Here is a 14,616-nt window from a genome sequence, read left to right as displayed (position 1 = left end):
ACAGCCACAGTTAGGCCTTAGATTATAATATATTACTATAGTTACATTTCAAAGCAAGATTAAGCTCAACTATTTGGCTCATAATTCATCTGTAGAAAAGCACTGAGTTCACATATTACTACTGAGCTGCTTTTCAGGATGAAGGCTGAAAGCATCAACATGATTCCTGTGCATCACCTTGAGGAGTACAGTAAGAAAAATGTGGTAAGGGGCTACTAAATGTCAAGCTGTAGTATTTTTCCAAACATACCTGCTAACTGGATAATGCCATGTCTCGCAACATCATAGTAAGGGTGATTGATATTTAACTCAGGATCTTCAAGCGGTGGAGACATAAATGTTTCCTCCTGTTCTGACTGTGTATCTTCCGCTTCATCTTTCTGCAGTTCTAAAGGAGCAAGCAAGAATGCTTAAATGCTAATGAACAAAGAAAAACTTTTGCCTCTAATACATTATTGAAGGGTTGAATTTTAGCTCAGTTTGACAAAAACACAGGCCTTTATCACCATTTGCTGCAGTTTCAGATCAGTTTCTTGTTCTTTACCCTTTGTCATGTGTGGGAAAAGTCACCCTTTAATATCTCAGAGCTACCTTCACATCCTCATTAAGATTACTATCTGCTGTGATGCTCACAAAAATCTCAACAATGACTGCAAGCTGTGACCTTGCTATTCACGACTGCTGGTGTTGTCTCATCATTTCCTACACTCCCACAATCTGCTTGTTGTATCCATCTACAGCTTCTTGTCTTTTACTTCAAGGTTGTTCAAATGGAGAAATCAAAGTTTCAGTACGCTAAGGTATGCATGGACAGCTACTCCACATTAACACCCCATGTGACTGCTCTCTGAGAGCAGACTCCTCACTTTGCATAAAGGTAGCAAAGCACAAACAAATCTCCATCTCACCTCCCTCAAAATCCACTGTTTCCTTGAAATCCTTTAACCTTCTGAACTTGAGATAGGCAAGGCAGCCAAAATGTCCATCCAACATAGACTCCAGCTAGAGGCCAAGCAAAGGTGTAAGAAGTCTGCTCAAAAGCCCAGTAAAATCAATGGGCATCCTTCCCCCAACTTCAGTAGATTCTGGACTAGATCCTAGAATTAAAATCTACTCTGCACTGAAATGAGCAACACAAAGTTAATCGATCTTGCTCCAGGGTTTTTTGGGTATGTTGGGTTTTTTTGGGGGGGGGGGGGGGGGGGGGGGGGGGGCCCAAGTTTTTTCCAAACTGTTGTAAGGTTCAAAAAGAGCTGATCCTAAGCACACATCCAACTGAACACAGATTCTGGGATAATTACTGTCACTAATGTTTCTACACTATTCAAATGAATGTTTTCTAGAAACTGACGGGAGTAACATTAAATTGACACACTAACTAACACAGAAGTGTCTTGGTGGCTTAGGAGAAGAAAAGGCACAAGTAAAGAGAAAAATTAATGTTCTGATAAGGTGCACCACCCCCTGTACATCATCCATCTCCTTTTATCACACAAGTTTTAATAAGGTAGAATTAACAGTTTTATCTATAACTTTATTAGTGCCACTTTAAAAAGTACTTCAAGAATATTTTGCCTTCTAATCACCTGCATATTTCATATGCCTTGACCACCACACAAGACACACTAGGGCAGAGAGAATATATTAAGTATTGATTTCAGCCAGATTTATGTGCCAGTAGCTAATAAGTGTTAGAGAAAAACTGTTACTAAATATTTTGGAATGCTTTCCACTCACAGTTTCTCAGTATCTTTCTATCCTATAAACAGCCACATGAAAGCTTTATTGTCTCATTTTTATTTTTAACATGATTTGTACCAAAAATGCGTTTCACAAGGATGAATAATGCCGCTAGTGGCTGGGCTTCTCAAAGACAAAGAGGAGTCAGAAACATGTGTACTAGTTTTACATTTCTTTATGTCTGAATTCACATTAAAGCCTCCTCAGAAAATAAATCAGCAGTCCTATAGGAAAAAAAAAAAAAATCTGCCTTTAGAAATTCACCATTAGAGTCCTCTTCATACACACAAAAAAGTTTAAATTCTTCTTATTATCTCCAAAATGTGTATTTTTCTACCCTTTAAAAGTGTATCATATATAAAAAGCTACACTAACCTTAACTGGAAAAGTATTCTTTCACTTTAAAGAATGTTTTTGTCCCAAGAGCTAGGAAGAATAATACAAACATAATGCAGTATACGAATTTCACATTTTTTTTCTTTTTAAAATATTTAAGTCATGTTAAGACTCAGAACAAGGAAAACACTATTTTGTTTATTAGGTTTTTTTTTCATGTCTGAGCACTGTAACCACCTAAAGTAACAAAAAGTTGCAAAGGGGAGAGAGAAAAAAAATAGAAAACGCTAGTCTGTGGGGATGTGAAGTGGTAGCTGTGAACTATTTACCATAATCCACAGAAACTTAACAGGGTTTACTAAAAGTGAAACGTATATTCTAGTTAAACACAACAGAAACAATTAATATGTTAACCACAGCCTTTGGTACAGAGAGGCAGACACTAACTCCTTCTGTAAAAAAATTATTTTGTACTATGCATAAAAACAGCCAGGTTTCCAAAAACCAGGGGTAAGGATTTGTAACAAAGTATAGATATCAAGCTATCTGGCTTTGAGATGTGCCAAAGGACTAGAGAATCAAAGTAAATACACACACCCATTTCTACTGCGTTCATTCACAGGGACTAAAGAAGCCCCAAGGCTAATCATATATACTGAAAAGCTAGTTAACCCTAACCTAATTCTTTGTATATTCTTTTTCTTGCCCTTTTTTTTGTTTTTTAATGTGTGAACAAGAGGACTGGAGCTCAAGAGATGTTTCGTAATAAACACAAATAAAAAAAGAAGATTCATTGTTCCAAACTGAGGGCGACCTCAGTTTCATTTTTCTCCTGCAAATGACAGAGGAGTTTATTGCCCTGCTCCATGAGCTATAGCAGAGGATCATCTGTTACTACTCACACTGTTATCACAGTTCAACCCAGGCTGGGAGACAACACGCGGGGCCTGATCCAGACCTTGCCAAGGCTGAGGGGGAAATTGCTTTCAGTGGGTTTTGAATCAGACCCTAGGAGAAAAAAGGCCAGCCTGCTGCTGCTGAAAGCGATGACATGGGGAAATCAGAGCTAAGGTGAGGGACAGGGAAAGGGAGACTGAGGTGGTAGGGAAAAGAAAAAAAAAGCTCTGGAAGACCCTTGCTCTGGGGTTCAGCCTGGCATCCTCAAAAACTCAAGTAAAAAGAATTTAACACTGATCTTTCAAAATGATGAGGCCCCTAACACCACGGTCATATTGCTCAGCTTGACTAACATCTTTGGAGATAACATGCAATACAGCAATCTCTATGCTCATTCAATACTTGTCTGTTTGGAGTAATGACTCCCATTTGTGCCACAATATGTGATGATGGTGATATTCCAATAGCCTAGAATTGCACTAGGAACATCTACCAATAATTCATAAAACCTGCATGTATTAAACTAACCTTCAACCCTAATGGCTTTAATAGGGTACACATCAGTACAGTGGCTGTAACTCATATTGGATTGCTCCAGGAAGTATTACAAAATGTTGGTGAAGCCTCTCACTTACTGAAGATGCTCTATTAAATCACCTGTAACTCTACACAAATGCCATTTGAAGTGTAATAAAAAATATTTACCTATTTCAGCTAACTTCTCATAGTCAATCTCAGACATGTTTCCCCTTAGGAACAAGTCAATGTAGATCTTGCTAACCAATTCTTGCAAGATGAAATGGTCCTTGGGTCAACCCTACAAAAATAAACAAAAGTTGCTGTCATCACAGTGTGGCATATTTTACACGCTATACAGATATAAAAAGAAAACAAGCCCCATCCCCCAAATCCAACTGCCGAATTACTGTCAAGGAACCAGCTCATCTGCATTTAGGCACCATTTTCTTACAACATACTATAGAAGCATTTTAAAACAGTGGTCCAAAAAAGAAAAGCTACGTACAAAAACTAGACTTTCAACAAACTGATCTGGTTTTGGGGGGGGGGGGGCAGTTCTTTTAAAAAATATTTACATATTACACATTTTAAATGATAAAAATCAGAATTGCAGATTAGTTCACTTCTGGAAACAACATACACCTTCTTAATTCTTTCTTAATTTTATTTCTCTGATGAAGATGTATACTCCATACCCTCACACCAAAGTCACTTATTCTATAGCGGTTTCAAGTTCTACTACAGGAAACGTTTTATACCACACATTTCACATGAAAGAGCTTCATGAAAATTTCAAGTGAGCATTAACATATAAAAACCAGAAAAAAACAGCACTTCCTGCGCGTAATCACTGCTTTTTGTCAAACACTCTGCGGAGTGCTTTGTAAACAGAATACTAAGTAACACACCCAAAGTGAGCATCAGGAGTGAAGAATAAGATTTAGAAGATCTGTGTTCCCCCAGCAGCTGCTCCAAGCAGCAATGAGAGTACTTCCCTTAAATTAAAAACCCAGACGCGGGTGTGGAGGTGAGAAAGAAATTGAGCTTTTCATACTCTCCTTTTAATTTAATTTAAAACCCCTGTTTTATACCAGTTTGGTTTCATCTAAGCATGTTAAATAAAAAGAAAAACAGGCACATTTATGGTTTGGTTGTTGAGAAAAGGCATATACAAGCATGTTCTTCTCCTCTGCCAAGAGGTTAGATATCGTATTGCTACTTCAAAGCACTGAAACTGGGAAATTATTTTGGATCAAAACCAAACAAGACCAGACAGTCTGCCTGTTTGCTGCTGCCCACCCTGCACGTCCCAAAGCTTAAGTAGGTTAACTAGGTTTATTCCAGACCCACAAGTCCAAAAGCTAGATACCATCCCCCCCCTTTTTTTTTTTTTAACCGGAGAAGGGATATGTAAGTAGTTTTCTAGAAATAAAATGCACATCAACAAACCTATTTTGCTGAGGAGGGATGTCATTAGAGTGGCCACAGTTACTACATGTGTGAACTAGAGCCAGGCTCTAACCAGTTAATGCAAAGTCTGTCCTTTGGGTTTTAGCTTTATACAGGCAAAACAAATTTGCATCCTAGTATATGACTACAGCTCCCAGGTACTACAGTAAAACAAGTACCTGCTAACCATCATAATATTTAAAAGAGCTTCTGATGGCTAATGAAGGTTATATAAATTTTCAAAACATTTCACGGATCTGATATTAATGTAATAGTAATTATCACCAAAGGCAACCATGCATTTCCATAACTTGCTGCACTGCAGATAAAATATGAACAAGGTTCTACCACTTTGAAGATTTTCAAACACTTACCAACTATTTTATAACAATCTTATTTGTTTCTTGTGGTAAATAATTATCTCCATTTACAGGAAACAGTCAATTTAGAAGCACATACACAAAAAAAAAGTCCCATTAAGTTCAAAATAGAAAATTATGCAATTTCTCACTAAGCAACAATTTTATTAAAAAAATGAAAGCAATTCTGGGCCAGACATATTTCAGTTCATGTTAATTTTACCACATGGTATTCAAAATGATAATTCCATTGCTGTTTTTAAATTATGATGCAAAAAAATACTTAGTGATTGATATTCCAACCAGTAATTAATTTCTTTATTATTATTCTGAGTGCTACTTTGACATTTCTAAAATTAACAATTAGCAACTAGTGTGATAATGCATGTTTTTTTAGCAACTAATTTGTGGCAGGTATTGTAGATGATTTAGTAATTGACGTAGCTTGCTCATAAGCACTTGGTATATTATCTGATCATGTGTGCCTGTGATGGTCAGGAGTAAGTGGTACATAAGTATCCACTTTGAATAAACAAAATTTAAAAATGTCCTTGAAGCAAAGTATAGTTGTGAAAAAAAGGAAAGCTGACTTTTTCTATCTTATCTGACTAATTCCCTCCCAACTTTTTTTCCTAAATGTTTACATTTTGTAGGAATGTAATGATACTGAGAAGTTTTCAAGGGGCTCCGAATTCAACCTACAGCTCACACTTGTATTCACACCTCTTAGCCTCCGAGTATTTCAAGCAGGCCTTTCTGCTTTCTACTGAAGCTGGAACTTGACCATAATAAGCTCTTTGTGACTTAATTTTCTGTTATGTTTTTCAATTTAGGTTTCATAGACTACCACCTGCATTCAGCCAAACTTTCAGAAGAACAAAGAAAGTCAATATATCTGATCTTCACAGACTTCATCCCCGCCAAATATTTCCCAGAGCTCTTATAAGGAAATGGGGCACTATCTTCCTTCTAAAGTACCTGTTTACACCAGGCCTTTCCATCCTATTGAATTTTAAGCGTAAATCATAAATAAAATCATAAGTCATAAAAACTAGGCTGCATCTTTGACATGAGAATGCATTTCAGATGACGTGAGTAATCAAAGTCTCAATGAATTGATGGAACGGGGGGAAAAAAAAGCCATCTCCTTGAACCTCCACTTGAAAAAAAAAACAAACAAGATTCAATCCTTCTGCTGCATAGCATTGAATAAAAACCAATTTCTCCTTCATACTAATTGCTAACGCTATAGTTAGAAGTAGTGGCTCAATCTAAAGAGGCCAGATTTAAATCTCTCTCAAAACCTGCTGAAAAACATCTGGCTGTTGAACACCAAAGTTACTGCACAAGTGAGAGCAACTATGACTGTTAAAACATTTGCAAGCGTTTAACGTACAAAGTTACTAGGAAGCTAGAAATAATTTAGACAGAATCAAAGAAGAAGGGAAATGGGGAAGAAACCATCTGCCTGGTTTTCAGCTTACTGTTCCCTTGGGGCAGCAATTAGAAAGTTTCCAGTTACAAGACAAATTTACTGTAGCACCCTCGGAAATTGATTTCCCGTTGACTGCAGCATTCTCTGTTCCTAGGAGATAACGTAATCTCCTTAATAGCGTTCCATGCCACGTATCACCGTTTCTAGTAAACTGTCAGATTTAGTGCCTTCCCCCACCTCACCCCACCAAAAAGGCAGTAAAAAAAGCCCCAAACAGAGCCAAACTACAAGCCTTTCATTAATAACAGAAATTTGGAAGTACTTTATAAAATACCACATCCTATATCCTTCCACAGGCAAGGTTATTACTTACTAACATCCCTAAAAGAGCATTACTTTATCAAAAATGAAGGCAGTCACGCACACAGAACTGCTTGATAATGAACTCGCCTCTACGGATAGTCCAAACAAAGGCGAGGGATTCCTCCCAACATTTGTCAAGGCGCAGATGTCTTTGATGCCTATTCTTTTTGTTCACTCAGCTGTCAGATATGTTCTTCTTCAAATTTAAATAGCGTGGTTTCTCTTCTTTTTTTTTCTGATGTTCTTGCCTTCCACTGATATTCTTTGTTACTTTAAAAGGTGTGACACAGCTCACCATGTAACATCGGTCTGCAATTTACATTTTGATAGGATGAGAATTCTGTGTACACCCAGTATTTGCTAAGGGATATCGTCTACAAAACCAGGTAAAGTGGTTTCAGAAGATTATTTTATTATTTATAATACTGCAGTGACTTTGCTATGGAATTTATAAACACAGCAACATATGAGCTGAGTACATAATGTACTCGTGAAAAGTGTATTCAGAGCATCCTGCTTTTCTTCCCATAGTTTATCTGTACTAAACAGTATTTTTCCTCCGTGTATTTCCTACACAATGCCTACCAAAACCAAAGTCGATGTTCTTCATTAGCAGTTTGTTTCAGGTATTTGACATCATTTATTCATTTATTTTCTTATTTCATACTGCAGCCTTTCAAAACTTAAAGAGGGTTTATAAGAAAGATGGCAACAGACTTTTTACTAGGTCCTGTAATGACAGGACAGGGGGTAGTGGTTTTAAACTAAAAGAGGGTAGATTCAGACTAGATATAACAAAAAAATTTTTCACGATGAGGGTGGCGAAACACTGGAAGAGGCTGCCCAGAGAGGTGGTAGATGCCCCATCCCTAGAAGCGTTCAAGGCCAGGCTGGACTGGGCTCTGAGCAACCTGATCTAGTTGAAGATGTCCCTGCTCATTGCAGGGGGGCTTGCACAAGAAGACCTTTAAAAGGTCCCTTCCAACCCAAACTATTCTGAGATTCTATGATATTCTTTATTGACCTACCATCCTTTGCTGGCAATACGTTGGTGAAAATTCAGCTAGGTCATGCATAGGAAGGAGACACCAAGAGGACAAACTGCCAGGGAGAGCATACAGGGCTGTGGTTCTTTGGGCCTCCTTTATTTTAAGGACTGATTTGGGTCTAGTTCAGCTAACGTCAAAAGCCTGCCTTGCTACTCAGAGGGTCTGTCACGACCTAGACTGATTTTTGTGACAGAATAAATAAAATCAAGAGGATTACTGTATTTCCACACATGTACAACACATGGATTGATTAGCTTGTAGAAAGGAAACTCTGGTTCAGCAGCAGAGCAGTTGTACACCCAAGCACGTAATACAAGCAGTACAGTTGATGACAGCGTTCCTTCACTGCTCACCACCTCTTCACCGATCAGCTTTTTCCACCAACAAGCTCCCTGTCCCCAAACTCCCGGCTGCCTCTGCTGCAGCAGTACCAACGACGGCCCAACACTTCTTGTTCTCCCAGCTTCTGCTCCCGATTTTGCGCAAAATGCTGTGGGAGTGGGCAACCTGAGGGTATGGAGTACATACTCATTTTAAATTACCAGTTAACGTTGGAGTTATCGGAGATCTGCATCACAGGTGGAAAATATGGAAAATCCATTCTTCTTTGGAGTTTCTACAAATTATCAGACCACAGAAACTCTTAAGTTTCACTTGGCAGCAGGTAGAGGTGTTGGTTTTGTTTGTGGGGTTTTTTTTTTTCTTCCTTTTTTACATCTATAGCTGCCATACTAACACTTCCCAGCTACTCTCTTTCCTTTCTCTCCTTCTACTCTCTCTTGCTTCTCTTCTTTCTTTGTGTCAGGCAGCTGTTTATACTGTATACATAACTAAATAAGTAGCAGAGGTTTACACATAGGACCCAGATTCCCCCAAACTTTTGGAGGCATTTGGTATAGTATTTCCCCTGGGAAAAAACAAACAAACAAAAAACCACTTTTCCTGCAAGAGCTGGTGTCTCATTTGCCTTCCTAGCAACATGCTAGCAGGCAACGCACTGCCGTTGCTGCACGCTGAGAGAGGCTGCAGGTAGGGAGGAGGTGCGGTACAGCCCTGCTTGCTGCTCTACCTTCACCCAACACCAAGGGATGAAGGAAGAGGGAGCCTATAACCTAACAGCCACACTCTGTTATATCTGACAGCAGCTTGCATCTTTCAGAGAACACAGAGGGCCCTAAAGTCAGGCCTATGCTCTGTGGCAGAGATGCGTAGGTGTGCGATGTAAACACCCAACTGCACCTACCATGCTGACCAGATGAGAAATGGGAAGTGCGTAAGCAAGAAGAAGAGACAGATGGATGAAACAGTTCTCAAAATACAGGGGGTCTCCTGTTTGCTGCAATGACTTCTCCTTCCACACTGAAAGCCAGTACAGATTCACCCTACAGCCTGGACTCCCGTCCTCTGCAAGGATGCCAGCTGCGTGATGAGGCTTTGCATGCAGCAAGCAAAGCTGCACGGCTGCATCTCCAGTTTTGCACAGAACCAAAATACCCTTTTCAAAACAAAAATACTGTGAAACCTGGAAAAGTAAATATTCTAATGTTACTTCCACACATCACTATTGATGGGAAGTGTCACTGAACCCTGAAATTCAGGAAAATTTAAACAGTTTTAATTTTATTAAATTTTCCATTTGGGCTCTAATCCCAAATTAATTTTACTACTGTAATAAGTTCCACTGATTTTGGTGCAGTAAAGATAAATATACACAAATTGCTAGAACAGGCCATATTTCTCTGCAATGTCAAAATATTTTTAACCAAAACTTTCCATGAAAAAGTCATTTTCAAAGGAAAAAATAATTCAGAAAATGGAAAAAAACTAAAGAATTTGAAGGATGATGATACACAAGTTGGTGAATTAATATTTACAATTAGAAAATTATTATTACATGCAAGTTTACAAAAGGTTATCCAACTATGTATGGATATTTCAATCAACTTTAAACGCATAATCACTATTCTTAATTGCATCTATATAAATTGATTTCCATTTCTCTTAACACACAAAAATGTCACACTGCAATTTAAAGTAAAATATTAGAAATATTCTTGCATCTGTTGAGCATTAAACTTGTGCATAAATTTTAACATGGTTTGGGTTGTTACATGTATATTTGACACCTCTGTTTTTTCAGAATGAACAAAAACAGTATAGAATTTATAATGGTTAAAGCTACCCATCTCCATACAAAATAACACTGTGCTGCACTATCACTTCTCTGTCCCAGAAATAATGTAACAACTTATCTGGTTTTAAGGCTAAGATGAAAAATATTAGGTTAAAATGGAAGAGTAAAAATAAAAATTAAACGCATATGGCCTTAAAAAGAATCCAAACAAAGACTTTGTCCTTCTATATCACATTAGTTTGGGAGATTTTGAGCTTCTTTTCATATAATGATCAGAGAAGGAGCACGCACAAAGGTTAATTCCTGCTGTGGATGGAGACCCAGCCTTGAAAATCAGAAAGAAAGGAAGACAGTCTCCCTGTCACAAGCCTCTGTGCTCTATCATACCAAGTTACACACTGATCAAACAGCACTGATTTCTCTGAAAGCAATTTTCTACTAGGTTCATCCATTCAGTGCTTGGAAAATAGAACAGCGTTTACTTGGTGATGGTATATATTGTACTAAACTTGGAAAGAAGCCCAAGTTCATGCAGCAGTCTTTTCAGTATTTACTCCAGGATAAATACTAAAGCATTATTCTTTAATTACGCACCCCCCCCAAACACCTGAATTGCTTTGTTTCTTTTGAGTTTTGAAGCCATATGGAAAGGTGGCTTTGCTCCTCCAACACCTGGGCTACTCAGAGCACACCTGCATTGCAAATCTGGGCCATGAAAAAAATCACTCTACATGGCAACACCACCCAGCACAGCCTAGCGCCATGCAGAAATCCTGGCTGGTGTCTCAACTTGGCAGAGCAATTACTGTAGACAGTGTGCTACGGGTTGTTGGCACTTCTATGGTCCTCTTCCCCACAGTGCATGACTTCCCTACAGAGCCTGCAGCCCAAACCCTACTTCCTTACTCCCAGGCGTTACTGCTCTTAGGTCTAGGGACTCTGGTTTTGATGCCAATTTTTGATGGCAACTCGCCCCTGGCTTTTTGTGCTTACACTCTTTTAACACTCCCACTTTGTGATGGGATGGGATGGGATGGGATAATCCCGTCTTCTGTTCAGCCAAATGCCAACTTTCTGGTAATCCTGGTGCCTGCTGGCAATGTGAAGAAGGAGGGGGAGTCAGTGGCCTGCTACTTGCTGCTCCCTCCACTGCTGTGTTTTCAGTCATACCTCTCCATGCCCATTCAAGTGGCTCTTTATTCCTCCCTTGATTTAACTCCTCTCACTTTGTTTTCCTGTCTTTCGATCCACCAAGTACTTCCTTTCTCCTTGCTTCTGTCTGGCCTTCCCCTTTGTTCATCTCTGTTTTCCCTTCCACCATGACTCTTATGTTCTCCACCTTCTCCCTAGTTCCTTCACCACGGCTTAGTTCCTCTGCGCATGATTTTTCACCTGCAACCACCACCAAATCTGCTGGTTAACACAACCCTCTGCTTTGCTGTCCAAGTCCTCCTGCCTGAAGTTCTCTCTCTTCTCATCTCACCCACTCCCGGCACAATCAGATATCGAGCTCTCAGGCGGCACACGAATAAGTGAACCTCCAGGGTTGCAGACCCTCCAGGAAGAAAGGGGATGAAAAGTCCCTAACTGCAGAAAAGGTGTTTCTTTAGTTCACTACATTTCTTGCTGCTATTCTGATATTTGTTAGAACAGAACTCTGTCTGAAATTTGCAGACAGATCTTCTCTCATTTGTACAACTTCCTAAATTATTAAGGCTTAAGAATTCATCCCACTATACTTTTTCTGCTTAAACTGTTAATGCTGAAACCTGACCGAATGAGTAAATGTATTTGCTCGTATTCCCTTAGTACTTACAACTATACTGGCAACCAGAACTAATTTTCTAAGCAATGGTTTTCATTTGTGATATAGTGTTTGGTGAAGCTTGATGGCTCAATAACCTGGTACACAAACAATTTTCATCACTGAGTTACAAGCATGAATTCAGTGTGAATACAAAGCAAACTCTGTGTTCACCACATGGATGTACAGCAGCAAAGACAGGAGAGACAAGGAACTTAATAGAAAGGGTAGGCATTTTTATCAAAGATGATAAACGTAATTTTGAAGGACTCTCTTAACCCCCGTTGGTTCCAACCTTGTTTAGAACAAAAATTTATTAATGTTGAAGGGAGGGGAGGAGGTGCCTACATGCTACTTGCTCTGATGATAAATCAGACTTCAGTTTCCGATGCCATCAACTGGGTAATTTTTTAACCAGCACTGCATTCATTTAAAGCAAACATCCACTGTATATAAAATAGATAAGGCAACATATGCTACACTGTGCAAGAAAGTGAATTCTCAGCAGGGAAGATGGTAAACACTGTGTAGCACACCCCTGAAATGAGAAGTTTAGTTTTTGTTGGATAGAATTATTTTTCCTCTTGGAGAGAACCTTGGGGGAGAACAATGTATTCATTAGGTTTTTTAGACATACACTCATGTTTGTATACAAGAAAATTTAGGACACAATTACCTAAAATAGTAAAGATGCTGGAGTGGGAAAGATATGAAAGCACAGGGTTACTGCCTAGTGCAGCACAAGCACACCCTTCCTGCGGCAGGGGCTGCGTTGCAGTTTGGGATGTCCTTTACAGGCTGGCCTGGGCCGTGAACAACCCCTGTGGGATGCATAAACCCAACTCTGTCCACTCCCGTCTTTCCTCTGAGAGCTGACTCGGGACTGCAGGCTGCCATGCAGACCTCACCTAATAAAACATTTTCCCACAGCTACATACTATGTCCAGTCTCAAAGTATATGGCAACTTGCCGGCCTCTATAATGAGCGTGATCACCTCTGTTGCAGGACTGGAGCAGATAGGTAAACAGAGTAGGTTATATTTTGAACCTACAGACTGCCCATCACTTGTTTTCCGCCTCTACTGGGAAACCAGTGACACATTGTCATTTCATTGACCGTGAAATACGTAAGCACGGTCTCTTCCTTCCACCCTGCCATACCTTCTCTGCTGGAAGAAGTCAAAAATCTATTTATGGGAAGAATTAAGCATGTCAGAGTGAAATAAAAATTGTTTCCCTACTGCGTATAAATATCTGCATGTATCAGCCATTCCCAGTTCTGAAAGCACTAAAGTAAAGGGATTATTTCTACCCATTACTAGCAAAGAAGGTTTGGAAATACTCTTTTGTTGTCTGAAGCAGTGCAGCTATTTTCTTATCGCATCCACTCGTTCATCTGGCACAGTACAAGCACATGGAAAAAAAAAGTGCCTAATGTATAACCAATTAACAGAAAGCCATGTAAGCTTGCTGTATCGTTAGGACAAAATTATCTGAACATGGATAAGTGGCTGCAATATGACACACTACACCACCATTTTTTGGTTCAGCGTAAATGTTTATTGACTAAACAAAGATTACTATAATGTAATCATAATAAACATTAATGATCAGTCATCTATGGAACTTGCTCTCTAAATTAATATACTGTAATACACACTAATGTGGCAGAATTATGTTGGGCTGAATTCATGTTTAACTAGCACTTCCATCTCAAGGGATTACACACTTTCAATTGCAGACAAGTATATTTTTAAGATTGTGTTTTTTAATTAAATTAATCTGACATGTTACTGGACAAAGGGTTGGTGTATTATGATAAAAAGGATTTTTTTAATTGTATAATTATTCACTGGGGATTCCTCTGGCTGGAATAAATTAGGGCTTTTAAAATAAATTAATATTCTTCTTATATTTATGTAACAGGCCAATGTTTCCAGTTCTTGTGAAGATGTAGCGATACCCAGGCCTACCATCACCCCTCCCACATCCAAGCTGAACCGAAATGAAATAGTACTGTAAAGCAGAGGAGACAAGTTCCAAAAGCCATTTTATATGGTGAATATATAGCCCATGCTTAGTTATAAATCTCAATTCAAAATCAAGTAAAATGACGATAACAGCACCTATTGTTCCACTGCTTCTCCATTTGCACTGGTTTGTTTCTTAACCAGTGCACTGAAGACCCAGTTAGTTGTTGGTTTGCCCAAAACAGCTATTTCCCCATTGATTCACAAGTATAAAGATTAAATGTTTTCCACCCATCCAATTGTAACTTACCATAACTTACTGTGCAAGGCAGGAAATTTAGCACTGTAAAGCCTGGTAGTGTTTTGCTACATGAGTTCAATTCATGATGTCAAGGAAGCTGCCAAAGCAGTCTGGCAAGTGTTTCAGATGAGTACTCAGTCATTGATCTGCCTGTGCCAAGGGGCTTAGCAGGGCCCAAAACAGTTCACACGTTCGATACTATCAATATCATCAAGCAGGAACAACAGCCACTTCAAATCTAACTTTGGACGCAACTTCCT

General features: G+C 39.0%; 1 protein-coding gene across 4 annotated transcripts in view; it reads right to left on the bottom strand.

The window, feature by feature from the left end:
- ARHGAP8 (Rho GTPase activating protein 8) overlaps positions 1-14,616 on the bottom strand; it is an 86,245-nt gene that overhangs the window by 57,987 nt on the left and 13,642 nt on the right. For 3 of the 4 annotated variants that reach the window (XM_087766340.1, XM_087766339.1, XM_087766341.1), the window contains exons 2-3: positions 3,679-3,790; positions 251-388 (exon numbers count right to left, since the gene is read on the bottom strand). In XM_087766340.1, the coding sequence (XP_087622466.1) occupies positions 251-388; positions 3,679-3,715 (175 nt within the window). In that variant the 5' untranslated portion in view covers positions 3,716-3,790. Of the gene's footprint in view, positions 1-250; positions 389-2,115; positions 2,167-3,678; positions 3,791-14,616 lie in introns of those variants that run through there. The other variant, XM_087766342.1, reaches the window with a different exon arrangement.

This window comes from Nipponia nippon, unplaced genomic scaffold (genome assembly GCF_047370975.1).
Source record: "Nipponia nippon isolate SJK-2023a ecotype South Korea unplaced genomic scaffold, ASM4737097v1 scaffold_3, whole genome shotgun sequence".
Classification (NCBI taxonomy): domain Eukaryota; kingdom Metazoa; phylum Chordata; class Aves; order Pelecaniformes; family Threskiornithidae; genus Nipponia; species Nipponia nippon.
This window is presented reverse-complemented; position numbering and strand designations above follow the sequence as displayed.